Here is a 27,674-nt window from a genome sequence, read left to right on the forward strand (position 1 = left end):
GTCCATGGTGCTGAAACCACTCTTTCTTTCTTTTTTTCTTTCTGTCTGTCCCTTCCCATTTAAACCCATTCTCCCTGTTGATTATGTTTTCAGTTTATGAATTAAAATGATATTGATTTTTTTTGTGGGGCTTAAAGTGCAACAAAATATCTAGGTGTTGTACATGTCCATATATTATCAAAAATAAAAAACTCATATAAGAAGGTTATAAAACCTTAGGAATTTAGTATAATAATTTAGTAATTTAGTATAATTTTATTATTTTACAACAATAACAACAACAACAATAATAATAATAATAGAAAGACTTTTGTCAACTGAATCAAAGCCATTGTGACCTATTTAACCCTTATATAGACTGTGTATCAAGGTACGTTATTATTATTATATTATTATTATTAAATGTTATGACCTTTTTATTAAAAGGCAGGGTTAGTTCAGGTCAATATTCCTGATTTTTGACTTATGAATTGAACATTTGAAAAATACTGAGCATGTGTCAAGTGTATTCAATCTGCTTAGGCAGTATTTTAGTTCATGATTAATGGTAACGACACTTGACATTTTAAGAGGCATTTAATCAACGTGCTCACTTAGCAAAGTATATGTTTTACAAAAAAATATATATATATTTTATCAAACCATCACAAATACAAAGATTACATTTCAAAGAACTTGTTTTAAAGTTGTTTTAAAAATTTTTACAATATTTTTCTTTCCTTGATCATTCTTCCTTAAAAAAAAAAAAGAAAGAAAAAAAAACATTATGTGCATTCATATCTTGATGTGCTTTGATGGAATTGCCATTCCTGTCTGACCTGCTGACTCCTCTAATTACTTACTCTGTCAACCAATCACTACACTTTCAATCACCAGTAAGCCCCACAATGATCATCCTCTCAACCAATCACAGCGAAAGCTCCTAATGGATCATTTTGAGACAAAATGGGCATTTAATGTGTTTCTTTCTCACCATGAATAATGATTAGGGCATCAAAAGTTCACCTCTCGCAGCAAACAAGTTGACAGAAAGATTGTTTGAATATGAATATGTCACCAGCCTAATGATTGCATCCTTACATTGTCAGATTTTAATGCATTGACTGAATTTATGAATTCCATTTCCATTTTATGATGGAAACTATGTTCCATTAGTTTTCATGACATGTATGACTCCACAAGAAGTGCGTTGTGTCCATTTGATGATTTGTTACAGAATTTCTCTCTTTGCCAGTGTCAAAATCCAATGGTCATTAAACATTTCTACAGATGCATTAATTTTTAATTAAAGTACAAGATTCTACAGACATTATTAATGAACAAGCTGTTTGGACTTGAGGATGAAATGATTAATTCAGCATAATGCATCCTCTTTAATGGCAATGTAATGACCTTTTGTGCATTACATAAAATGTCACAAGAGAGCATTTTATAACATACTATTAAATGCTAAACTTTAAAGTTGTATGTACCAGAGATGTATATGCTTTAAAATCTTAAACTGAATGCATTTATCTTTGATTCTTCTGTACCAGAGAGACTACTAAACACACTATGTTGCAGCTGAATAGAATTTATTCATTTTAACTAGGGATAACAGAGGGTTGTATGATACACAGCTAGAGATGAGAAGTAGGCATGCACATATTGTAATTGTGTATATTTGTGATATTACTCAGTGCGTGAGTGAGACACACTGGGTGACCATATAGTCACCAGTAAACAGCTAAAAATTCAAATCACAGTACTTCCAGCTGGAGTTTTGCGCTTTCTCAAAGAAAGAAAGAAAAAAAGACAAACAACAATAAATAATAATAATAAAACAACAACAAATTAAATGTTGCCTCTAGTGCTTTCTACTAGTTATGTACCTCCAACTAGTTCTCACACTGCAAAATATTTTATTTTTTAACAAGTATTTCTGTTCTAATTTTACAGCTAAAATATCTCAAATAAAATCATTGAAACGATCAAACATTGTTTGAAAATCAGCAATGCATAAGACTTGTTTTCAAAGAAAATACCTGTAGAATTTTACCCAAAAGTTTGGCATCAGTAACAATTTATGTTTTTAAAAGGAGCTTTTTTGCTAACCAAGGGTGCATTTATTTGAACAAAACTACAGTAAAAACAGTACTATTGTGAAATATCATTTTAATTTAAAACAACTGTTTTCTATTTTAATATATTTTGAAATGCTTTTTATTGCTGTTATGGCAAAGCTGTATTTTCAGCATCATTACTCCAGTCTTCAGTGTTACATGATCCTTCAGAAATCATTCTAATATGCTGATTTGCTGCTCAAGAAACAGTTATTATTATTATTATCAATGTGAAAACAGTTGTGCTGCTCAATATTTGTTACCGCAATCGGTATTGAATGGATAGCGTCCACAATACTTATTGTTTTAGGATTCAGATTCAAAAAGTTCACCAGAACAGCATTTATTTGAAATAGAATACTTTTGTAACATAAATTTATTCACAGTCACTTTTAATCAATTTAATGCATCAGTGCTGAATAAAAGTATTAATTTCTTACAAAAACAAAACAAAACAAAACAAGAAATCTTACTGACACCAAACTTTTAGTATATACAGTATATTATGTATTATCTTTTAAGTAAACATTATTTCAAGTGTTTTTGTCTGGTTTTTTGTTTCCCGAATCTTTAGGCATTTAACTTTTTTAAATATTTAGTTTTTCAAGGATTTTTAGATCCTTTACTGTAAAAGAAGTCAAAAATACTAATTAAAAATACAATTTTTTTTTTTTTTTTTTTTTGCAGTGCATGCCAATGCAATATTCATTCATTGTGCAGTCAGAAAGCTAATTCCTGACATGTTGCCATTACTCTACAAGAGTCCTTATTTCCAAACAAAACAATAATTTTGCTCTAATCTGGACATAGTTGTCCGTGCTCATTGTACATAAACACAGAAAACTACCCTCAGATTAGGAGAAAGTTTTAAAAGCACTTCTAGGTCAGCGATCTGCATTCATCTTCCTTAATTTGGGAGGCAGGTTGTCCTCTGGACGGCCACCAGGTGTGTGTGGAGGACCGTGGGGGTGTGTGGGGATGGCTGCTGGGGTGGGAGGCAGACTTCTCTGGTGGAGGTCTCCTGTGGACATGGCCATGGGCTGGAAACCCACCTTGAGGGCTTTGAGGTGGAATCGTGCCTCTCCGTCAACCTGCCCAGGGCTGGAGCAGAGGCGCTGTAGTTTAAGAGGAAGGTCCCCCGTGCTCGAAGCCTTTTCGGAGTGCTGCGAGCTCAAGCGTAGCACCTTCCTCTGCAGATCTTCTCTACCAGACGAGCTCATTTTCTGGAGTTTGCTGGGCAGCTTACAAGAAGCGCTTCCGGAATGCACCCCTTCCTCACCTACTTCCAGGCAGTCCATGGAAAACACTCGCTCCCGGTGCGGCGTGACCAGAGGGGAGGGGAGCGAGGATTTCTCATCGTATTCTTTCACGCTGTAGGGTGGCGTGGGAACCTCAAAGGTGCTGTGAAACTGGGAGTAGTCCACCCGAAAGAAGCCCTCTTCTAGAGACATGACAGGCAGGAAGCGGTGACCCCACAACACCTCATCTTCTGTATACGAGGTACGAGCTTGACATGTCATACCTATGAGAAACAGCATATAATAAACAAGCATTACAATGGAGAGGAAATGTTTATGGTCAAATAAGAAGTGTATTACAAATAAGGATGCTTTCATTGTCAGGTTAGACTGACCATGAGAATGATTTATACCGCTCTGTACCTTTGTCTTCCAAGAATGTGATTTACAGACTCTCAGTACATAATGTGCGTGAGAAGGCCATGCAAGACAGAGTTTTAAGACAATCATAATTCAGCCAGAGGGCCGTTCAGTGAGTCATAAACACAGCCCGAGACATAGATTTACAAGGCCAGGCTCTTTCGCTTATAACACGGCCAGGAACACTAAAAATCCAATCTGTTCCACAATAAAATTAAAAACAATCAATAGAGCAATCACTAAACAACTGCCAACAGCTACCTATGGAATGCATTGTGTTTTGTTGTTTTCATTTTCTGCAGAACTGGAATTATTATTTTCATGGGCACAAACTAGTAAATAAAAAGAGAGTTGGAAAATGTATGCTGTCATGCATTTGTGTCATTGCAAACAAAATAGTGTTTAGGCTATATGCTTATATTATGCAATAGATCCAGTCCTAGGATTTAATTGGCTGAGACTGTTAGTCTGTGTAGCGGTGGATATTGCAGTGTCTTTGTTTTTGCTGGTTATGTCCATATGCCAAAAGGTTGTTTAGTGTCTTATGAGTGTGTCATTGAACTGATTTGTTCAATGAACACTGAAATATTCAGGACCAAAACAAGTGAACATAAGTGAGTCATTAAATAATATTTACACTCAAATGATTTGATCAAAACACTGACTCATGATTGAACAAAACTACTGATTATGAGTGAGTCATTGAATCGTTTACTGAACCAATTAATTTAAAAAATACTGATTCAATCATGAACGAAGCAAGTGATCATGAGTATCATTGAATCATTCACTCAACTGATTTGTTAAAAAAACTGATTCATTTATGAACAAAACAAGTGATTATGAGTGAGTCACTAAATCATTCATTCAACGTATTTGTTTAAAACACTGCTTCATTATCGAACAAAACAAGTGATTATGAGTGAGTCACTGAATCATTTACTCAACATTTTTATTAAAAAGTGATGAGTGAGACATTGCATCATTTATTCACATGATTTGTTGAAACCGCTGGTTAATTTCTGTTAGTGGCTCATGATACACCAAGTATCCAGAAATATTGTCTAAAATGTAAGTTAAAAACAATATCACATGAGCACAGGTTTTGTTGGTCTGAACATCATTAGTGATATTCAGTGTATCAGCACTCTTGCTATTGTGATATTGCACAATTATTTATTCATAATTATTTCTTCAATACAAGATGGTACCGCAGACGGCCGCCTCAGTTTTTGGCTCTCCAGTATTTGTACAGTTTTTGTTAGTTTTTCCTGTTTTTTGTTTCTCAACATTCGGCAGAACACACCACAAAATCTTCTATCGGTTTTTGATTATTCGGACGTTTTGCTTAACATAGTAGTGGGCGGAGCAGTGGCGCTGATCAACTGCTTCAGGATGCGCAGATGGGGAAGTGAGCCGGCGCGCTCGTGAAACTCAGACAACGTGGACTTCGAACAGCGCTGCCTAGCATCCATCTGGCGAATCTCCCTCTCTACCCAACAAAACAGACGAACTTCTTCTGCTCTCCTGGACAAACAAGGATTTTTCAAACTCGGCTGCTCTGTGTTTCACAGACACCTGGCTGAATGACGCCATACCGGACAGCGTTTTAAATCTGCCGGGCTTTCAGCTGTTCAGAGCGGACCGTGAAACAGAATCAACGGGGAAATCCTCCTAAAACGGCTAATTCAAACACACCCCTACATGTCTACGTCACGGTGTGGGAAGATTTGCACAACACCGCCCAAACGTATACGTAAAAAGACCGTATGAGTCATTATAATCAGTTATGTCCTCACTGAATGCAACAAATGCCACGTTTATAATAGGTTTTATTGTTTTAGTCTTGTCGCGCCGGGACATGGCATCACAACATGGTGAGGGGCGTAACATTTCCTTCACACGCTTGAGGTATTCGGCCAATCACAACGCACTGGATAGCTGGCCAATCAGAGCACACCTCGCTTCTCAGAATGATGAGCTTTGTAAAAATCGACGTGTTTCAGAAAGGCGGAGCATATGAGGAGCAACTATAATGTACAGTATGTGGAAAATAATGTGTTTTTTGAACCTTGAACCACGTAAACACATTGCATTACACCAAATACACACAATAATGTTCTTTTTAGCAACATCATATGACCCCTTTAAAGAAGATGTGCTGTCTCGATCTAGAAGTGCTCTTCATTAACTGTAAGCCGTTCTATTCACTGTGGGAGTTCCACTTGTTCATTCTCGTGAGTATTTACATTCCACCGCAAGCGCATGTGAGCTCAGCTTTACAGAAACTCACTGATCAAATCACAGACACAGAACAACAATACCCGGACTCTGTTTTAATCATTCTCGGGGTCTTTAATAAAACAAATCTCTCCCGTGAACTGCCAAAATACAGACAGCACATCACATGTCCCACCAGAGACAGTAATATATCGGACCACTGTTACACAACAATAACGGATGCATATCACTCTGTCCCACGGGCAGCTTTGGGGCTGTCTGATCACTGTTTCGTTCATCTTATACCAACCTACAGGCAGAAACTGAAATCAGCTAAACCTGTATTAAGGACTGTAAAGAGATGGACCAATGAAGCAGAGCGGGATTTAAAAGCCTGTTTCTACCTCACTGATTGGAGTTTTTGAAACTGCTGACAACAATCTGGATGAGCTCACGGAGACTGTAACTTCACCATCATCCCCGTCCCAAAGAAACCCAAGATAACAGGACTTAATGACTACAGGCCTGTGGCTCTAACGTCTGTGGTCATGAAGTCATTTAAAAAACTGGTTCTGGCTTATCTGAAGGACATCACTGGACCCTTACTGGACCCCCTGCAGTTTGCTTACTGAGTAAACAGTTCCGTGGATGATGCAGTCAACATGGGACTGCATTTCATCCTGCAGCATCTGGACAAATCAGGTACTTATGTGAGGATCCTGTTTGTGGACTTAAGTTCAGCCTTCAACACCATCATCCCAACACTCCTCCAGACCAAACTAATCCAGCTCTCTGTCCCTAGCTCTATCTGTCAGAGGATCACCAGCTTTCTGACAGATAGGCAGCAGCTAGTGTGACTGGGGAAATCCACGTCAAACAGCCGCTCCACAAACACTGGTGCCCCTCAAGGTTGCGTCCTCTCCCCACTGCTCTTCTCCCTGTACACCAACGACTGCACCTCCAAAGACCCCTCAGTCAAGCTCCTGAAGTTTGCAGATGACACCACACTTATCGGCCTCATATAGGACGGTGATGAGTCTGCTTACAGACTGGAGGTTAAAGAGCTGGCTGTCTGGTGCAGTCTTAACAACCTGGAGCTGAACACACTCAAAACAGTGGAGATGATCATGGACTTCAGGAGAAACCCCCCTGCACTCCCCCCACTCATTATCATGGACAGCACTGTGGTAGCAGTGGAGTCAGATTCCTGGGAGCCACCATCTCTCAGGATCTGAAGTGGGATACTCACATTGACTCCATTGCAAAAAAAGGCCCAACAAAGTCTGTACTTCCTTCGCCAGCTGAGGAAATTCAACCTGCCACAGGAGCTGCTGAAACAGTTCTACTCAGCCGTCATTGAGTCTGTTCTATGCACATCAATAACTGTCTGGTTTGGTTCAGCTACAAAATCAGACATCAGAAGACTACAGAGAACGGTTTGGACTGCTGAAAGGATTATTGGTGCTCCCCTGCCCACCCTTCAAGAACTGTATACATCCAGAGTGAGGAAAAGGGCTCAGAAAATCACTCTGGATCCCTCACATCCAAGCCATCCCCTTTTTGAACTTTTTCCATCTGGCTGGCGCTTCAGAGCCGCAGATATCAGGACAGCCAGCACAAGAACAGTTTCTTCCCGCAGGCTTTCTACCTTATGAACAGTTAAATGTTCCCCCCATTGTGGAATTAAAATATGTGCAATAACCTTTTATTTATTTGTTACCACCTACATCCTAGTACATCCCTGGATCTCAGTCTATTCCTATTCCATCATCTATAGCACAACTGTACTGTACATACAATTTATTTTATTTTTTCAATTTATTTTTTCTACTATTGTCTATTTATATTTACATATGTGTGTATTTTTATTCTCATCCTATTTTTATTGTCTGTGTGTTGTTGTCTCTGTGTACTGGAAGCTTGTGACACTAAAACAAATTCCTTGTATGCCCAAGCATACTTGGCAATAAAGCTCTTTCTGATTCTGATTCTGACCAGGCCCAGGCTTTTGCAGTCTTTTAGCAGATTTAGCACTGATTATAAGGAAAAATCTGCAGATTTCTACAGATTGAATGTAAACATGATACAATGTGTTAAACTGGCCTTTGGTGTATTACATAAGCATCAAATTAGCCAAATATTTAATAGACAAATATGCAAAGGCAGGGGATATGTAAAAATTAATCAGTGACAGGTGTCTGCGGAGCTTCTGTGTGGGCCTGCTCATGATTAAATAATTATCATTAAATAGCCTACTAATTAGCAGCACCTAATATGAAACATGAACAAGCCTCAGTTTTCAAAAATGAAGTATGAAGATCACAACAACTCACTCTCTAAGAGTGTTTCTGCTGGCACTACATCATCCCATGTAATTAAACCAGTTTATGTGACATTAATCACACTGAAAATCCCATATTTTGTTGCCGGAGTGATTGTGCTGAGCGGGAGCAATGGGGTGACGTGGCTTCATCTAAAGGCTTAAATGATGGATCAATGCTGGAAGAGGTTTTGCGAACGTATCAATGGCGTCACTGCAGTTCAGCTGAAAGTAGATTTTTAAGCTCTCATTTAAAGCAAGACAAATTTCACAGTCTTCACAGTAAGACTCTTGATTGTGCAATACTCTGTCGGCATACATAATTAGAGTCTGTCTGTCGTCTCCTTTGGTCTGATCTGGTATTGATTAAAGGAAGCCTCATGCTTCCCGCTTTCACATATGCGTTTAGTCTATTGACTAAATTGCACATATATTTTGTTCTTTGTTGTTTCTTATTAGGGTTTACAAAGAGAAGATGCAAATTAAAATTAGACTTTTTAATTCTGTGAGCTGCAAATGTTCATGCAAAGCCCTTAACGTGATACAGAGCATTGGCTTTGTCTTGTACCACTGTGTAAAATGATTAACTTGACATTTCTGTCTGTGTCCAGGCTTCAGTGGATCAATAAGCACTTATGAGTACATGACAGGCCTCATCTTTCGATCAGCAGGGTGGTTAACTGTTTTAAATCACCACATGACTGTTTGCCCCGTCACTGGCCTGACAAGAAATTAAATTAATTACTGAATGAAAGAGTGAATGAATAAATGGCTTACCAGGAGCCTTCCTCTAGTGTGCACTGATACACTTGATAAGTGCGCGTGCGAGTGTGTTTGTGTCTATCACTGCTGTTACACCTGTAATAATGGGCATCACTGACACAGAGGCTATGTAATACCCTTCCTCGCTTTGTCTCCATCTCATATCATTTCCCAGAGTGAGAGTTCAAATTGAAAGGCCCCCTGCAAGTTGTTCCATTTTATCAGAGGTAATTTACGATGAAACAACTAATAACACATGAAGCTGAGTTAAATTTCCTGTTTTCTTCTGAAAGGTTAGATAGTGTGAAAGTAATTAACTAACAAAAATAATTATAAATAGATTAATAATTATTAATATGTGGTCGCTTACTGTGTCTTTATTTGTTTATATATTTATTTTCCTTGTTAATACTTTGTTATTATTGCCTCTTTTATGCATTACACTCAATATGAAAATGCAATAAAATTAAATATGTATTTCTTTAATTGAAATAAAGTTGAAATAAAATAAAAAATAAATTTGGCTAATAACATATTTTATTTTTGTTAGCTGCCTAGAAAATATTTCTTTTTTTGTTTAGTTTTTTTTTTTTAAGTACTAAAATAACTAAAATTGAAATAATTTCAACTATAGAAATAAAACTGAAAAAAAAAAAATAATTCATATCAAATAAACATAAATAAAAAATAAAAGCTAATTCAGCATATTAATAAATGCTAGTATAAATAAAAATAATATAATTGAAATACTACCAAAATATCAATGTCGCTTACTAGCTCAAGTCAGAAGAGCGAGATAATCTAAGGTATTTATATTTAATTTTATGGTTAGATAAATCATATCATTTAGAAACACAATTAATAGCATACACCACTCCAATGATTTGAGGTTTCAGATTAGTTATGCACCAAAGTTTAATACTTAGGGTGACTGTTCAAATCACTAACCCTAAATATGGCCACTAGGAATAGCGATGATTAGAAAACACCAGTAAAATTAAAATGAGAATCATATTTGATTGAAAGGGTGAGAAGGAGTCAGGAAAGGAACTTCTAATCATATTTCTGTTTATTTGTACAGTGAAAAAGAATGCTAAAAGAACCGCTCTCGCTTTCTCCTACTCTCAAATCCTCAAAAGAAAATCCCATCCTGCCTTCTTCAGTTACTTTACTTCCTCACACTCTGCCTGCATAAAAGACACCAGGAACAGATCGAACTCGAGTGAGGTTTGAAGCTCATACATCAAACTGACAAGCATGCGACTGAAAAAAAAAAAAAAGTATTATGCAGAAGGTGCTGCTAACAGCACAGGCCTGATAATGCAGTCAGAAAGACACTCTTTTACAACCCACTCATCACCTCTACTGACCTGACTGTACCTACTGCATCCATTCAGGAAGAACACAGAGAAGTATTCACAGTTTACAAGGTAAAAATGTATACAAAGAAAGTATGAGAAAAGTGATATGCTCAATTAGATCTGATGAATGAAGATAAATGATGACAAATGAAGACCCTGCAAAAAAAATAAAAATAAATAATAATAATAATTTTCTTAATTAGTAATTGTGTCATGTTTTCATTAAACGTCATTTTAAATGTCATTAAAACAAGATAAATTTACTTGGGAAGCAAATTTGCATGAGATTTTGAAAAAAAAAAAAAAAGAGTTAGATTTATGCATAATACAAGAACAAGTGTGAAATAAAATCTTATATTCATCTTGTTTTTTAGAAAAATTATTTATTGTTTTAATAATGTTAAGATAATTTGGTAACACTTTACAATAAGGTTCCATTTGTTAACATTAGTTAAAAAGAACTAACAATATAAAACTTTGAAGCATTTATTAATACATTCTGTTATTTTGGACGTGACCACCATTCATTTCATACAGCAGAAAAATTGTAAATATACATGCAGACAAACTTCAATTTCCGATATCCGAAATTCTTACCACTATTAACTATTAACCACTATTACTAACCACTATGGTTATGCTCCTCAGTATATCTGTAATCTCCTCACTCCGCATTCCTCCTCTAGATCTCTTCGGTCGTCTAGTCAATTTCTTCTTTCGGTTCCTCGTTCACATTTTAAAACGAAAGGCGACCAGGCTTTTGTTGTGGCAGCACCTAGGCTTTGGAACAGTCTCCCCTCCACATTAGATCTTCTCCTTCTCTTTCTTTGTTTAAATCCGCTTTGAAAACCCATTTTTATTCTGTATGTTTTAATTCTGTTTGAGGGTGTACAATTTTATTTGTCCCTTTGTTTGTCTTGATTGGGTATGTTTTTTTACCTTGTTTTATATTTGTTGTACAGCACTTTGGTTGCAACTCCTGTTGTTTTAAATGTGCTTTATAAATAAATAAATAAACTAAACTAAACTAAACTATTGATGATCTGATTTTCCATAGAGTGAATGAATAAATGGATGGATGAATGAATGAATGAATGAATGAATAGGTAATTCTGACTTTTTAGCTCATAATTCTTAATTCATATCTCAATTCTGAGCTTATAGCTTATTAAAAGAATTCTGAATTGTGAGAGAAAAAAAATCAAGTCATCAAGTGCAAGATAAAATCAATACGATAAAATCTATATGATGACCATTTTTGGTAGAGTGTGCGTAGTCTTTCTACTTATTGGAATTTTTTTTTTGGTCTACGCACCTCCTTTGGACTATTTTGAAGACACAGCGAATGACTTTTCTTCTTCTTCAAAAAAAATCACTATTACATTTTTTATTCAGTGGCAGAAAGAAAAAGAAAAAAAAAAGAATTACAACTCAGAAATCTGAGGGAAAAAAGTCGCAGTTACCTTTTTTATATTTAATTCTGTGGCAGAAACAAGAAAACAGAATTGTGAGAAAAATTGCGAGATATATTGTCTGAACTTTGAGATAAAAAGTCACTTTTTAAATTATTTTATTGTGTGATGGAAACTGACTTCCATAAATATGATCTAACAATGAACAGCTGTATTTGGACCATATTATGGACCATACTGTAAAAAGTGTTACTGATATTTTTTTACATGAAATCTAGTAATGGCTGTGCAAAATAACTGAAGGGATTCGAGCAACACTGTAAATAAACAATTGTGTTAAACCAGATTTTGTTCCTAAAGAAATGGAGATTGGAGTGAAAGATGCTACCCACCCGTTGTCTCTACAATGCCCTCCAAGATGACGACGATCTCAAACTGCTCGTTCATGAGCGAGCGTTGGGACAGGTCGAAGAAAGGGCTCTTTGGATTGATCTCGTGGCAGATGGTGAGGGGAGAGACCAGGAAGAGCTGGTCAGCGCCCGTTCCAAAGCCCACATCCAGTTCACACTGATCCAACGGCAGGAACTCGCCCTCCGGGGTCTGACGAGACTGGTGAGAGATAGTGAAGTCATCATCATCATAGCAGTCATCACATCAAAAACATCAATATCCGAGACAAATTACAGCAGGAACAATCAATCTGAAAAAAAAAAAAAAATTAATCAAGGATGGTGAGAAATGGAGATGGAAATGGAAATAGGAAACTGAAAGAAGAATGTCAACATGTATATTTACAATTTTTTCTGTTGTATACAGTGTATGTATGGTAATCAGACCTGAAATAACAGAATATATTGAAATTGAGGGAAATATTCATGCTGTTTAGTGTGTGAGGGAAATATTCCTCTTTAGGCAAGTGGAGAGAGAGAGAGTGTTTGTGGCTGGCAAGGAGTGAATGGGGAATTCTGACAAGCATGAGTGCTCAGAACAGCGAAATAAAACACAGACGGAGCAAAGGAGGAGGCTGGGGTGAGATAAGAAAATGCCTACAAAGCACTGTGTCATTTCAGCCATGATTTAAAACGATAAAGAGTGTCTGTTCAGAGAGCGTGTGAAATTTAAGACCGGATGATTTACAGGGCGATGTCAAACTGAAGAAGAGAAGGAAACTCCAGCGTGAGGGTTATGTTTTTCTACACATGGGGTTTGTGTTTGTATGTGGAAAGGCAGAGGATGAAGCTGCACGCACTAATTTTCTTCTCAAAAATGTTGCTCTGAATACCACGTGGGGGGGAAGCACTCTTACATTCAGCGGATGTCCTCTCACTTCCAAGTCTCCATATCATCCACTCTCAGTGCAGTGGTCTTACTGGAGCTGTTTAGGCTAAGAGCGTCTCCAAAGGGCCCTACAGCTGTAGAACAGCCTCATGGGATGTAAACCAACAACCCTCTATAAATAGGCCCATTACTTAAAACACTGGAGCTCAGTGGGGCATTAAAAGCTTCCACATGGAATCATATTCCATGTAAACCACACAAAACTGGGGAAGAATTTTCAGTCTCTAAATGAAGAGTTCAGATGCAAAAGCCTCATAGTGCTGTTTGAAATTTTCTTATAAATTAAGCATTTTTCTCAGGCTCCTATGTGAAGGTTCAGTAATTTCGCTTTAATGGCAATGAATAGGTTCTTTTCTTTGCCATTAAAGTGAAATAACAGAACATAAACATAGGAGCCTGAGAAAATTGCTAATTTTAGAAGAAAATTTCAGATGGCACTTAGAGGCTTTTGCATCTGAACTCTTCAAATACAACCAAAGTGCATTAAGAGCTACAAAGGTGAAAGGATGATAACTTAAAACTTAGAATTGTCATTTTATTCTTCCTTCTTTCTTCTTTGGATTCAACTTCCTGTAGTTTAGAATGTTCTAAAATTATTTAAATTCAATTCAATTTATTGTATTATTAAATTTAAGTCATACAATTCCGTTTTATAACAAAATAGAATACACATGTTCTCCAAGGCTGCATTTATTTGATTACAAAATACAGTAAAAATAGTAAATTGCAAATATTTCTAGTCTAAAATAACTATTTTCTATTTTAATTTATTTTAATATGTCATTTACTGCTGTCTCAGTGTACAGCCAAAGTACATTAAGACCTACAAAGGTGAAAGGATGAGAATTTAGAATTGTCATTTTATTCTTCCGGTAACACTTTATTTTAGGGTCTCTTAACTAGTTGCTTATTAGCATGCATATTACTAGAATGTTAGCCATTTATTAGTAGTAATTAAGCACATATTAATGCCTTATTCTACATGACCTTATGCCATGGTCTGTCTGAATACTGGATTCTGATTGGCTGGCAGGTGTTGATTAAATTCGTTGAACTGCACAGGTAGTTCCAGGTCAGTTTAATCACGTTCCATATTAATGCGCTTCCTATAAACATCGGTAACCATAGTAACATACAGTTACAGTTGAATAGTAATACAGACGAAAATAACTGTCATTTTTATCATTTCGGTCAAATATTGCAGCGCAAATATTATTAACATCTTTAATATGTGAATGCTGGTAAATGACCATGGCATAAACGGGATAATCAACGGCTAGCTGTGCATATAGTTAATAGTGAATAAGTGTTCCCTATTCTAAAGTGTTACCATTCTTCCTTCTTCTTCTCTTGATAAACCTTCCTGTAGTTTATAATGTTTCATTTATTTTATTATTAAATTTAAGTCATACAATTCTGTATTATAACAAAATAGAATACACATGTTCACCAAGGCTGCATTTATTTGATTAAAAATACAATAAAAACTGTAAAATTGTGAAATATTATTACAGTCTAAAATAACTATTTTCTACTTTAATTTATTTTAATATGTCATTTATTCCTGTTATCGCAAAGCTGATTTCTCAGCAGTCATACAGTGTTTCAGTCTGTAGTGTCACATGAACCTTCAGAAATCTGATATGCTGATTTGGTGCTCTATTATTATTTATTATAAGTACTCAATTATTAATAACGATTCTTCTTCTTATTATTATCTTATATTGTTTTGTGAAAACTATGATAAGTTTTTTTTTGTTCATGATTCAATAAATAGAAAGTTCAATGAACAGCATGTATTTGAAATACAAACATTATTTTTGTAACATTTTAAATCTCTTCACACTCATTTATGATAAATTTAATGCATCCTGGCCATCACGGGGGATCATTTTAAGTATATTAAAATAGAATACCATTTAAAATTCTCTAATTTTAGTAATATTTTACAATATTATATACTGTTTTTACTGTATTTATGATCAAATAAATACAACCTTGGTGAGTAAGAGACTTAATAATATTTAATAATGTTTTATAATGAATCTTAATAATAGTTGATATACTATTTAAGCAGACATATTTGCATGTTTAGACAGTACACAAACACAAATGAGCTAAAACCACACACCTTTGCTAAGTGAATGTCAGATCTGTACATAGCTAATAGCTGATTCAAATCCATATCTGATATCAGCTGATCAGTAAACTGAAGCCAATATGGCGAGTAAGGTGAATATTTCTTTAATATCATGTGATGAATCTATCGAGTTGCTAGGTGAGTTTGAACTCTGGTTGCAGGGAAGGCTGGCTGGGCTGGGCCTATCACTCCTACATCCAGTGCGCCCAAGCAGAAAAATTTAATAGTGCTCATACAGACACAGTATGACATTTCTCTATCTCTCTCTTACCCCATTATTTTCTCCATCTCACTCTTATTGCTCTTTCTCTCTTTGTCTTGTACTTTCTCTTGCAAACACATTCTTGGCCAGGCTAAAAAATCAGAAACAGTGAGGAAATTTGCACCACAAGACAACACACACAGATCAAACTCTGAAAATATGTCTAATTTTCATGGCAGTATATGATAGCAGGTGTGTTTTTGTGCTAGAACCATTAGCCCTACATTGATCAGATGTATTGAATTGTCAATTGACTTGATTAAGGCTTTAATGTGGAATTGATCCAGTAATCAGTAAGGCTGGTTGATCCATTGATTGGTTATATTGATTGCAGCATGAAAAATTAACACATCAACAATTAAAAAAACTACATATTGAGTGTTAACTGTTCAAAGGTGATGTAAAACTTTATTTAACCTCTTAAACATGCATACACATTTCTACACATACAGTAGATTCTGCTGTGCAAACATTTCCGCCTCAGAATGAGAGATAGAGAATATAAACATACTTTTGAAATCACACCATCCCACCCGCCTCCCCACACACACACTCACACGGATACACAAGCTTCACCCACACAGAGGTTCTGGAGCAGCAGCACTAAGTGTCTCCTCAACTCTATCAACCCACAAGGAGCACTTCCACCGTGAAGTCGCATCACACCAACTACCTATATCCAGTGTATCCCTGCTCACACACACACAAACATCCCTGCCAAAAATCGACGTGCCTACTGCTTTTTATTTAGCAGCTCTCCTGTATTCCATCCCCCACTATATCAGTCTAGCATTGCCTGGACTGGTTTTTGGGTGTAAATAGCTCTCCCCCAAAAAGTAGTAGCATTAACTTGACTATTTTTTTAGTAGTGTTAGTAACTAAGGTGCTTTAAAATATAGTAGCATTTACAGTAAAAAAAGAAAAACACTTTTGCCAAGCAGTAACAAAGCAGCATGGCAAAAATTGTGTAATGTAATTAGTACTGGAAGGTACCATTCATTTTAGAGAAAATGCTGTTCTTTTCAAATTTCTATTCATCAAAGAATCCTAAAAAAGATATCAATTTCCACAAAAAATATTAAGCAGCACAATCAAAATTGATTAAAAAAAAAAAAAAGTTTCTTGAGCAGCAAATCTTCATATTAGAATGATTTCCGAAGAATTTTTTCAAAGGAATAGTTCATGCCATAATGAAAATTTTCATCATTTATTCATCCTCATTCCAAACCAGTATGACTTCCTTTCTTCTGAGGTACACAAAGATATTTTGAAGAAACAGACCAAAATATCAAAATATCGGCTTTAATGTTGTTTGTAAACAATTCAAATAAAGATGTGTGGCTCTTACATTCACTTTCTTTCTTTCTTTCTTTCTTTCTTCAGATTTGGAATGACATGAAGGTGAGCAAATATTGACAAATTCCATTTTTGGGAAGATTTTTGGAAATAGTTATGGTCACACTTTATTTTAAGGTCCATTTACTAATTATTAGCCACGACTTTTGCCTCAGTAAACTCCTAATTACTGTTTATTAATAGTTAAGTTTATAGGTATGGATGTAGAATATGGTCATGCCGAATATGTGCTTTATAAGCACTAACAAACAGCCAATATGCTATAATATGCATGCTAATAATTATCTGATTAATAGTGAGAATTGGTCCCTATACTAAAGTGTTACCGTAGTTATTTCTCTAACAATAGCCTGGACAGGGTACTTCTGCCTACTAAAATATAATGGCATCTTTGCTATTTTTGGGCTGTTAGAAGGAGTATATTGACACCCTGAGCTCTCCTCCCAATGTATTTTGAACACAAGTGCTGGGGCAGAAAGATTATCACAACGATGAGAAACTAAAATATTTAAGAATATCACCTCCTTTTCAAACCCGTCAGCATTCCTTTGATTGTTGCTCTGATGTTCAGTTTCCTCTCGGGCATGTAACTAAAATACACAACACATGAGACTCAAGCCACCATTGTCGTACACATGATGTGGGGTTCATTGGGAGGTTTGTGGTATTGAGTATGAATGGGATTATACTATTTTCCTGCAGGCTGTATTGAAGCACAAACGTTCTCTTGCTTTCGTCTGTTTCTTAAATCCACTCTTGGCAATGGCATTTTTTTCTTTACTCCTGTCTCTTTAAGTTAATCTTGAAAAGACAGATCACTGAGTTCAAGAATCAGACCAGGAAATTGTACACATCGTCATTCCCACACATTTCAGGAAAATGCGGCTACCAAATCACAGTGGGCAGTGGTGATAATCTTGTTTAAAATGAGCAAGTTACTTAATTTGAATAAGATGTTAAGTGATGAGATGTTTGCATGGGTCTGATGAGCTCTAATGCTTACATTAACGCTGATTGATGTCAAGCTAAAGGCTGTACTTGTCTTAATTCAGTATTCATTGGCTTTTAAGCCACACAGCAACACAGAGCCAAAGCAATCTTAAAAACAGCACCTCTGTGATTGAAGTGAAAAAGCTATTATTCAAATGGCCATTTGAATGTGTCTGTGTGTGTTTATGTGTGCCTTGTAGACTAAAGAGCTGCCAGATCAAACCTGTCATTCTTCTTCATATCCCACAGGAAAGAGGAGGAGAGATAGAAAGGAGAGAGTCTTAAAGAAGAGGGAAAACAGGAGGAGGTGGATCGAAACCTCTTTCCTCTGCAGCAGGTACCAGCAGCCATCCGTTTGAGTCAGTCATGTGCATGGGTGAATAAAAGCTGGGATTTCACTGCTTTGCCTTCCTCTGACTCACAGTGGCTTTGACAGCAGAGCTGTGAGGAGGGGAGGGGGAGGGGGTACTCACAAGTAAATAGATGGGACTTTCACACTGTTAACAGGGTGACACTATAACCAAAATTCAACTCTAAGATAGAAATGTATGTTGTAATCAGTCTACCAGTGTAATCAGAATAAGATAGGATTCAACAGAATAACACATCTATTCTGTTTATCTATCTATCTATCTATCTATCTATCTATCTATCTATCTATCTATCTATCTATCTATCTAATATATTCTATTGAACTCTACAGAATAGAGTAAAATATGACATTCTATTTAACCCTTAAATGCATACCTCGGGTCTTTAGCGACCCGGGACATCATTCTCTACCCTCTCCCTCCTTCATTTTTTAAAGTTAGACATCAACTTTCTTAGTATTCCTCAATCTATTCATTATAAACAATATAACAAGAAAAAAAAAAGTTAAATATAAAAGAATGCCCGTTTTCTGAAGAATTTTATTTATTTATTTATTTTTTTTGTAAAAAGTGTATAGGGTCGCTAGAGACCCGAGGTATGTAAATGTGTACGTTTTTTTTTCTTGTTTTTTTTTTTTCTGCACAACTATATTTAGATATCTGAAGATTCAATATGTGCAGTGCATCTTTTTTCCTCAAGGTGACACTGTTTGATACACAATGATGATGTAATGTTTCACTCATAATTACAGCAGGCATAAAACAAACGAATATCATCAGCAAAAATTGAACTGGTTTGAATGGCTTTACCGCAGAGCGATTACTATACCCAATAAAATATAAATGTCACTGACATTTGATGCTGGATGTGGTGAATAAGCTGCCAGTGATCAAAATATTGAATGTGAAGTCGTTGAAAATGATAGTTTTGAGAATATGGATGAGATCGCGAATATGAGCCAGATGCTGAACGGGAAGTGCGCTCTGACGATGACAGCGATGGTAAAATCATCTGCTCAAACTGAACCCTTTTAAGTTTCGAAAGGTAATGAAATATGCTTTATTTTATTCTTCTATAATTGTTCTTAAAATATCAATAGAGTTTTTTGCTATTGCAGTAGTTAGAGATCCGTCCGTGCTGGATATATAGGTCCGGGTCGCTAAAGACCCGAATATGTAATAATGATTTTTGCTCACCAAGGTTTATTTGATGTCTTTATCGGATGAAATATAGAGTAAAACACTAATATTGTGAACTATTATCACAATTTAGATTTAACTATTTTTTATTTTAATGTCGAAAACCGTTTTTCTACTTTATTTATTTATTTATTGTGGAAACCATGATATATATATATATATATATATATATATATATATATATATATATATATATTTTTTTTTTTTTTTTCAGGATTCTTAGATGAACAAAGTTTAAAAGAACAGCAGTCTTCTGCAATGTTATTGATGTTTTTGCTGTCTCTTTTAGTCAGTTTAATGTATCCTTGCTGAATTAAAGTATTAATGTACTTACAATTTTTAACAGTGTTGCATATACATTCTATAGAACTCTTTAGAATAGTGCACAGCTCAGTGTTCATTAGAGTTATTCTACTCTATTCAATACTTCTCTACTCAGTTTCTACTCAGAATCCATAGAATTTATTCAGTGCTACCAGGACTGAATCGTTACTGAGTAATTCAAATTGGCTTCTGCATTCTCTCTCTCTCTCTCTCTCTCTTCTTCTCTGTAGAATTACCCAATAAAATGCACATGCATTAAACAGACAATGTAATGTGCACCTCTTAGTGGGTATCTTGCTGAAGGCCATATATGTATAACCCCTGTGTGTGCATAACAAACTCATCCATCTGTATCACTGCTGGGTCACATGTCCCCAACGCCTGTCAGTGACAAGACAAATAACATGCTGTCCACCTCACATTTCATGCATCACTGCCAGCCCTGCAACACACACACACACACACACAAAACACACCAAAGCATACATATTCATACAAAGGCATAAATAGCTCCCAGCATGCCCGTGTCCTATGAACATACATTCAAGCGGTTTGAGGTTATGTGCATGAAATGTATAAGTAATTCTAAACCTTTTCTTTCATGCCAAGCATAATGCCAAGCATAAACACACACAAACTCATTTAAAATGGACCTTTATGCTCACAAAAGAGACCAACACATAAGCACACAAACGACCTTTACACACTACACACCCACACAGTCAACCTGAGTCAAAGTCTGTCTCCTGTAATCGAATTATCAGCAATTAACTCCTTCATCACAGCGCACATGTGACTGTCTCCACAACAGCAAACATCTGTTCTCGCTGTAAGACACGCTAAATGAGATCAAACAGATCCAGCTGAAGTGCAGTGGGAGCGGGTTTCTCTTCAGCTTTTATGAGATTGCTTGCACAATTAGCGCTTTGTTATCATCACGATCATTGTGTGTGTGTTTAGATAAGAATATTCAGTCGTACAATGTAAATGGGTTTTCTCTCTGGGTAATCACATCACCTAATAAATTTCATTTAGAACTTGTAAAATGTGAGAATGAATGTGTGCAAATCTGTGTGTGCAGAAGGGGCATTTCTTAGAAAGAAAAAAAAAAGAGGTTTTGCTCAGGTAAATTAAGGGTGCACTCACCATCGATTAGTGTTAACAAATAAAAGCTAGACAAAATGCTTTTACTGTATTTTTACTATTTATTATAGTTATTACTTCTGGAGCCATATAAAAATGTAAAAAACATAATGCATATTTGTTTCATAATTGTATAGAATTGAGTATTTCAATAATTTAACAACACATGTACATGCTCACGGTTTTCTAATGGTGGTTAATGATCACATGACATGCAGGTAAACAAATAAAATGTTTTGTCTTTGTTTAGTAAGTGTTTCTTTTTTCATTTCTTTTTTAAATTGTTATGTGTTAGGTTTTCATCAGCTCACAAACCCTTTGCAGTTCCTTCATGAACTAGTCTGAGAAACCCTGACTTAAATAGTATGTTAATATTCTATTCTATTCTATTCTATTCTATTCTTTTCTTTTCTTTTCTATACATAATGTGGTACTCTCGCGTGTCCAATGTCCTCTCATCTTGCTCATGTTTCCTTGCTCAACTCAACCCAGACCTTCACACAAGACAGAGAGATATTCATTGTTCCTCATTTCTACCATGTTTCTTCCTGAAACAGAAGACTGAATTCTATCTCTGTCTCCCACTCTTTCCCAACTCATGCCTTGTATTTTCTCTTTTTTGTCCCTTATGATAACGATCTTTGTCTCCTTTCATCTTTGTGCTCTTTTCATCTATACTTTTTTCTCTTCTCTCTACCCTCTCTATGTATTCTCTGTTCATCAATTCACAAACAATAGAGACAGTGACTCAGAACTGGAATTAGGTGAGAGGAAGGTTAAATGATCAAACAAAGGTTAATTTGTTTGAAATGGAAGATACAACAAAAGATGGGAAAAATTAATATGGCAATGTTTCTCTCAAATTGGAGGACACGGAAAGACAGCAATTAGCAATAGAACAAGCAAAAAGTATTAGAGAGATAGGTAATTCTGTCATTATTATATATAAAATATAGCATAATGTTTTCAATGACACGAGAGTGAGTAAGTAATGACATTCAGAATTTTTAAGTCGACTCTTCCTTTAAAAGAGAATTTTAGGGTTAGTGCAATGTCTCTATGTTTGCATATTAGAGATAATATAAGATGAACTGTGAGGGGGTCCGTCTGGTATGACCATCTCTTGTGTGTTATTTGCATCTCCAGTGAATAATGTACAAGTACACACTTGTACATCATTCACTGGAGATGCAAATAACACACTAGAGATGGTCATACACACACACACTCTCTCACAAAACACCACACCATATGTCTTGGATCCAATGTAAATCTTCATGTTCAATTATAACATTTAAGCGTGTCCCTTTAAGTGTGCATCTCACAGTTGAAATTATAAATGCATGATCAATATTATCAAAGCATAATTAAAATGTTTCTGCTTTGTTTATCTGGCATGATGAGACATGATCTGACAAAAGGTAACTGGGAATGACTGAGACTGTGTGAGAGAGTGTGTGGGCGACTGAATCTAAATGGACTGGATATGCCGGCTTTAACAAAAAAATTGGCAGGATGGAAAAAGAGAGAGAGTGAGAGCTGGTTTGTATGTGATTAAAACACAGAAAGCAATGCCAGCTTAGGTACATGTTAAGTGCTCTTAAGTGTCAAGTAGCCTCCTTCAACAGTTATTGTATAGGCAAGCCCCTCCAGTGCACATCCAGCTAGTACTGTTATTAAAAAAAAAAAAAAAAAAAATATATATATATATATATATATATATATATATATATATATATATATATATATATATATATATTATTTTAATTAAACATATATCTAATTATTTATTAATATAAAATGATATACATTTCTATTTGACAAAGTAGTCCAGGCAAAAATATTATATTATATTATATTATATTATATTATATTATATTATATTATATTATATTATATTATATTATATTATATTATATTATATTATATTATATTATATGTTTTTGTCCATTATATTTGTTCTGTAACCGATTCTTTTCTACAATTTTTCTGAGAACTATGGAGGTTATTTCTGTATTCATATTCTATCACAATCTTCGGTGCTCTGTGGGCTCTTTAAAGATAAAAAAAAAATAAATAAATAAATAAAAAACTCTTGGCTGCTTAAATAGCCCTGAAGCACAAGGAAAAACTACTGATGAGAAAAGATTTAGGGTTATATGATAGAGAGAAAGAGATTTCTTCTTTCCAATTTATGTTCACATTTCATCACTCTCTTCTTTTTATTGAGTCAGTTTTCTGCTTCTTTATTTCCCCCTTTTACTTCCAATGAATCCAATTCTCTTTCTCTCACTGTCTATTTTGTTTGTGTTCCCTGATGCCGTCCCAACCTTATACCATTCTGGCAAACCTTTCACTATCTCTCACTAACTTACTCTGCCTTCCTTGTTTATCCTCTATTCCCCTAGTTCTTCTCTCATCGAGAGAAAAACTTCAGCATAGCTTATACTGACAGTCTGCTTCATTAAGTCAGACGCCATTGACCGAAGACTCTTAATCAATCACAGCATTCACTTGGCACTAGATAATTAGTGTGAGCTCTGCGAAAGATATTTGGAGTAGGCCTGAAAGGTCATCCATCCGTATCTTTGAAGAATATTCACCGGCTTTAACTCTATAATTGTTCTGCAGGCTGAGATCAGTTATTTTAACATTATTACACTGGATAGATTCAGATGATCACACAATTTGAAAGCATATGGGCCATAAAAGTTCAGTTCTATTACACTGACCTCTTTGTTCACCTTATCAGCAACCTTTGACTGACAGTCCTGTTCAACAATTACTAGGAAGAAATCCTATTGTGTGAGTGTGTCGTCCTTGTGTCAACTTTCCATGCCTTTTTCATTTTAAGCCTTTCCGTTGACCGAGCTGATATGGAACAGCAGACACATTCCCACAGTAGCATCAAAGGGCAGTGTACGAACGCATAGGATGTTTCTACTAGAGCTGTTATGTAAGCATCTTCTTCTAGAAAAAAGCTTCCATTGACAAGAGCGACTCCTCTCCCCCTCAGAATATATTCCGTACAACTCTAGCAGTGCTCTCACGTGCACTTCTGTAAATTATTCTGCTACATTTTCTAAGGCTCTGAAAGTTATTGCCTGAGGCTGTAAGCCACACAAAAAATAAAAAATAAAAATCCTCCTTCACAAGTGTGCAAATGCAAATTTTCCGGCATCTCTCTGGCTGTGACCTCAGCTCCCGGAGGAGTCTTAGAGAGGCTTATGGGCTCAAAACCCAGAGACATTGTCTTTTCTCTTTGCATTTTGGAACGAACCCTCTAAAACCGAGAGAAATGTCGCTGACGTGGAACCGCCTTCCAATTAGCGAGCAGGTCGGGTTAAATGTCACTGGTTACGAGTGACAGATGTTGGACACGGTTAGCCGTCTGTAAAACTCTCTTATCTGAGCCTTTAGTCACTGGAGTCTCATCTTGTTCAGCTGTGACGATGGCTGTCCATGGCGAGATTACAATAATAAAATTTCAAGCCTTTTCATGTAACTGGTAATCAGTTGTGAAAGTGGTACCCACGCACCTCAAATTCTCAGCTGTACTGACTTTCTGCTAAATCACATTTCACAGGTCCCTTGATTGTCACTTATTCTGAAAAATCTTTCCTCGTTATGCTTTCTGTGAAAGACGACAGCACATTTCTGAGGAACTCAATATTAATGATTAAAATAAAAAAGTTACTATTTTAATAATTTATGATGGTTAATGGTCACAGTTTTTCATTTTATTTTGTTTGTTTTTATTATAAATTTTTTCTTTAATTTCATTTTTTATGATTTAAATAATTATTAGCTTTTTATCAACTAACAAACACCATGCAGTTCCCTTAAAGACACTCAGGGATTTGTGCACACCAGACTGATCCAGCAATAGGGCATTTTAAGATGTAGCTAAATCCTAAAAGTTATTAATATTCACAATGGCATACACACATTTGCATCAAAAAAACAGAATGACAATATGAAAGAAATTAATCATGCCACTCTTTTAAAACGTATTAAACTTTCTGTGAGTATCAGACAAGACTAGTTATTCCTACACATTATTGATTTCAGCAATGCAAAATATTATTAAAATATTTGTAAGAAGCCTCCTCTTTTCCTGCACTCTAAAAAATGCTGGGTAAATACTGGACTGAACACATGCTGGGCTGTTTTCAACCAACAGTTGGGTTAAATGTTTAACCCAACCTTCTGGGCAGTAACCCAACCGCTGGGTAAAAACAACCCAATTGCTGGGTTCGTCCATATTTTACTCAGCGCTGGGTTGTATTTAACACAGCATTTTTTAGAGTGTGGTAAAAATAAAAGCAAATAATAACTTTCTGATATTTCTGAAGTTCAATGTTTTACACAATATGAAAAAAAACATTGTCAGCTTGGTGTAAATATATGAATTTCCACTACAGATGCACATTCTGTTTAAGGTACAATGCTGCCCCACCACTTACCCGTGTTAAGTATTTTTTCATAGACAAACTTTGCTATAGTGAAGCACCACTAAAGCTCATTGAATTTCTGACAGTCAAAAGGGATTCCCTTATCTACATCACATACCATATTTAAATATACCAAAATATACACAACTCTTAAAAAACAAACAAACAAAAAAACAAAACAAAGAGATAAATAAATAAGCAAGATAAAACATAATGATACAACGCTGCTAAATAGCTAAAGAGTATTAAAGTAAAATAAAAAAATAAATAAACTGCACCATAACCTATTTATGCACATACTGACAGCAACAACAACATTAAATACTTAGTGAATAGTGGGATTAATAACTAGAGGTCTTTCAAGTATTGCATCTTGGCACATAAAAAACCTATGAATGAATGAATGAATGAATAGAAATGTAAAGGAATAGTTCTTAAACAGCTTGGTGATTTAAACACAAGCAACAATTTGTTGAACCATACAGTGTAAAAAAATTTAAGTAATTTTACATAAATTAGTCAAATCCTGCTGATTGGTTAACTGTAAGTCACTTTACCATATCAAACACATCATATTACTGTAAAATATTGTCAAAAATGTTTTATAAATAAAAAAATATATAAAGCACCTCATTTTAATTCCCAGCCTTTAAATTACATCTTGTTCTGCATTATATTGGATAATTTTGCATTTAAGGCGTTTAGTTTATTGCATTATTTTAGTATCACGTGTGTTACTAATGGTATTTTGCATGCTGTCTTTACTGGTTGTTGCTAACGTTGTTAGAGAGTACATTTTGGGATTAGATATTAGGTTGGAATTGACATAGGCTATTTTAATGACCAAATGGAACTGTGAAATAGGCTATACAGTCACCACAATACAATCTCGTAACGTTCTGTAAACAGCTGCCAGCTTTTAATATAAATGTCAAATGGCTGAGGTTAAAGAAAATTATAATATGATTTTTTTTTTTAAATGAGTGAGAATGGCCTAAGTCTAAACTAGTGCCTTTCTTAAAAATGTGTTATTTGTACTCTTTGTGTTTGGTTGTGTTGTGTAATGATTAGATAAACTAAAGGCCAAGTAGAGCTGTAGGTGTGATGTGTGTGTTTTCACCTTTATGAGTTTACACCTGATTTGCGCGGACACCATATGGCTGTTCCTCAGATTGCCCACGCGGAACATTAAGCAGAGTTTTCCGTCTCGCTGTGAGATCACCGCGTCCTGACTGAACATGAGCGTCTCCGCGCGCTTCTTGGGCTGGGACATCTTAATGAACATACAGCCGATGAGGAACGCGTCTACTATGGAGCCCAGCAGAGACTGGAACAGAAACAGGATGATGCCCTCAGGGCACTTCTCAGTTATATAGCGATAACCGTAGCCAATGGTCGCCTCGGTTTCAATGAAAAAGAGGAACGCCGACGGGAAGTTGTAAACATTGGCGACGCACGGAGTGTACGAAGCGTCATGGCCATGATTCAAGTCCCCTCTTATATACGCGATGATCCACCACATCGAGGCCATGACCAGCCAGGCGATGGTGTAAGTGAGGATGAAAATGAGAAGGTTCCAGCGCCACTTCAAGTCCACCAGCGTAGTGAACAGGTCAGATAAGTAGCGGCTGGTCTCTCCGCCGAGATTCCCGTGCTGGACGTTGCAGCGTCCGTTCTTATCCACGAAGCGCTGGCGCTTCTTCTTCACCGGCGCGCTCGGGAAAGTCGCGCCTCTGTTCGTGTTCACCACCTGGTAGTCCTCTCCAAATTTACGCCTTAGCGCTGCCATAACTTCAGCACATTTGGGAGTTTATTATCTTAAAAATACAAAAAGCAAACTTACTTTCTCTGTAGCATGGCTTCGGTGCCTTTCCACTTTCAAAAGTAGATGAAAAAAGGTCGCGAGGCAGGGCAAGGTCTCTCTGCCAACTTTTTTTTTTTTTTTCTTGTGTAAATCTGGACTGTAGATGTAGTCAGGAAGACGCGTGCCTACTATAATGTCAGTTTACTGTAGCATCTCTGTACTAGTCTCTCTTCTTCTCTGGATGTCCGAGTGAAATGCACGGGTTGTGTTCTCTGTGCTCCTCTGCACATAATATGGCATGAACAGGAGAATAAGAGAGAAGAGAGAGTGGGTGGGAGGAGGGGGCTTGGGTGAGCGAAATACTATTTTCTACACTGGAAAAGATGCTTGTGTGTGTGTGTGTGTGTGTGTGTGTGTGTGTGTGTGTGTGTGTGTGTGTGTATGTTCCCCTGCATTG

At 36.0% G+C, this 27,674-nt stretch overlaps 1 protein-coding gene across 3 annotated transcripts; it reads right to left on the reverse strand.

Moving 5' to 3' along the window:
- Positions 1 to 1,568: 1,568 nt before the first annotated feature.
- Positions 1,569 to 27,485, reverse strand: kcnj19a (potassium inwardly rectifying channel subfamily J member 19a). 3 transcript variants are annotated; one of them, XM_058772045.1, is made up of 3 exons: positions 26,534 to 27,485; positions 12,228 to 12,444; positions 1,569 to 3,624 (listed from the first exon to the last, which is right to left on the reverse strand). In XM_058772045.1, the coding sequence occupies exons 1-3, from the start codon at positions 27,200 to 27,202 to the stop codon at positions 2,987 to 2,989; spliced, it is 1,524 nt and encodes a 507-aa protein (XP_058628028.1). In that variant the 5' UTR covers positions 27,203 to 27,485; the 3' UTR covers positions 1,569 to 2,986. The 3 variants fall into 3 exon arrangements, with proteins under 3 accessions (XP_058628028.1, XP_058628029.1, XP_058628030.1); XM_058772046.1 differs by lacking the exon at positions 1,569 to 3,624 and adding an exon at positions 15,585 to 15,666 and having other exon boundaries at positions 12,416 to 12,444; XM_058772047.1 differs by lacking the exon at positions 1,569 to 3,624 and having other exon boundaries at positions 12,434 to 12,535.
- Between the last annotated feature and the right edge of the window lie 189 nt (positions 27,486 to 27,674).

Source organism: Onychostoma macrolepis, chromosome 03, assembly GCF_012432095.1.
Source record: "Onychostoma macrolepis isolate SWU-2019 chromosome 03, ASM1243209v1, whole genome shotgun sequence".
In the NCBI taxonomy this organism is placed as follows: domain Eukaryota; kingdom Metazoa; phylum Chordata; class Actinopteri; order Cypriniformes; family Cyprinidae; genus Onychostoma; species Onychostoma macrolepis.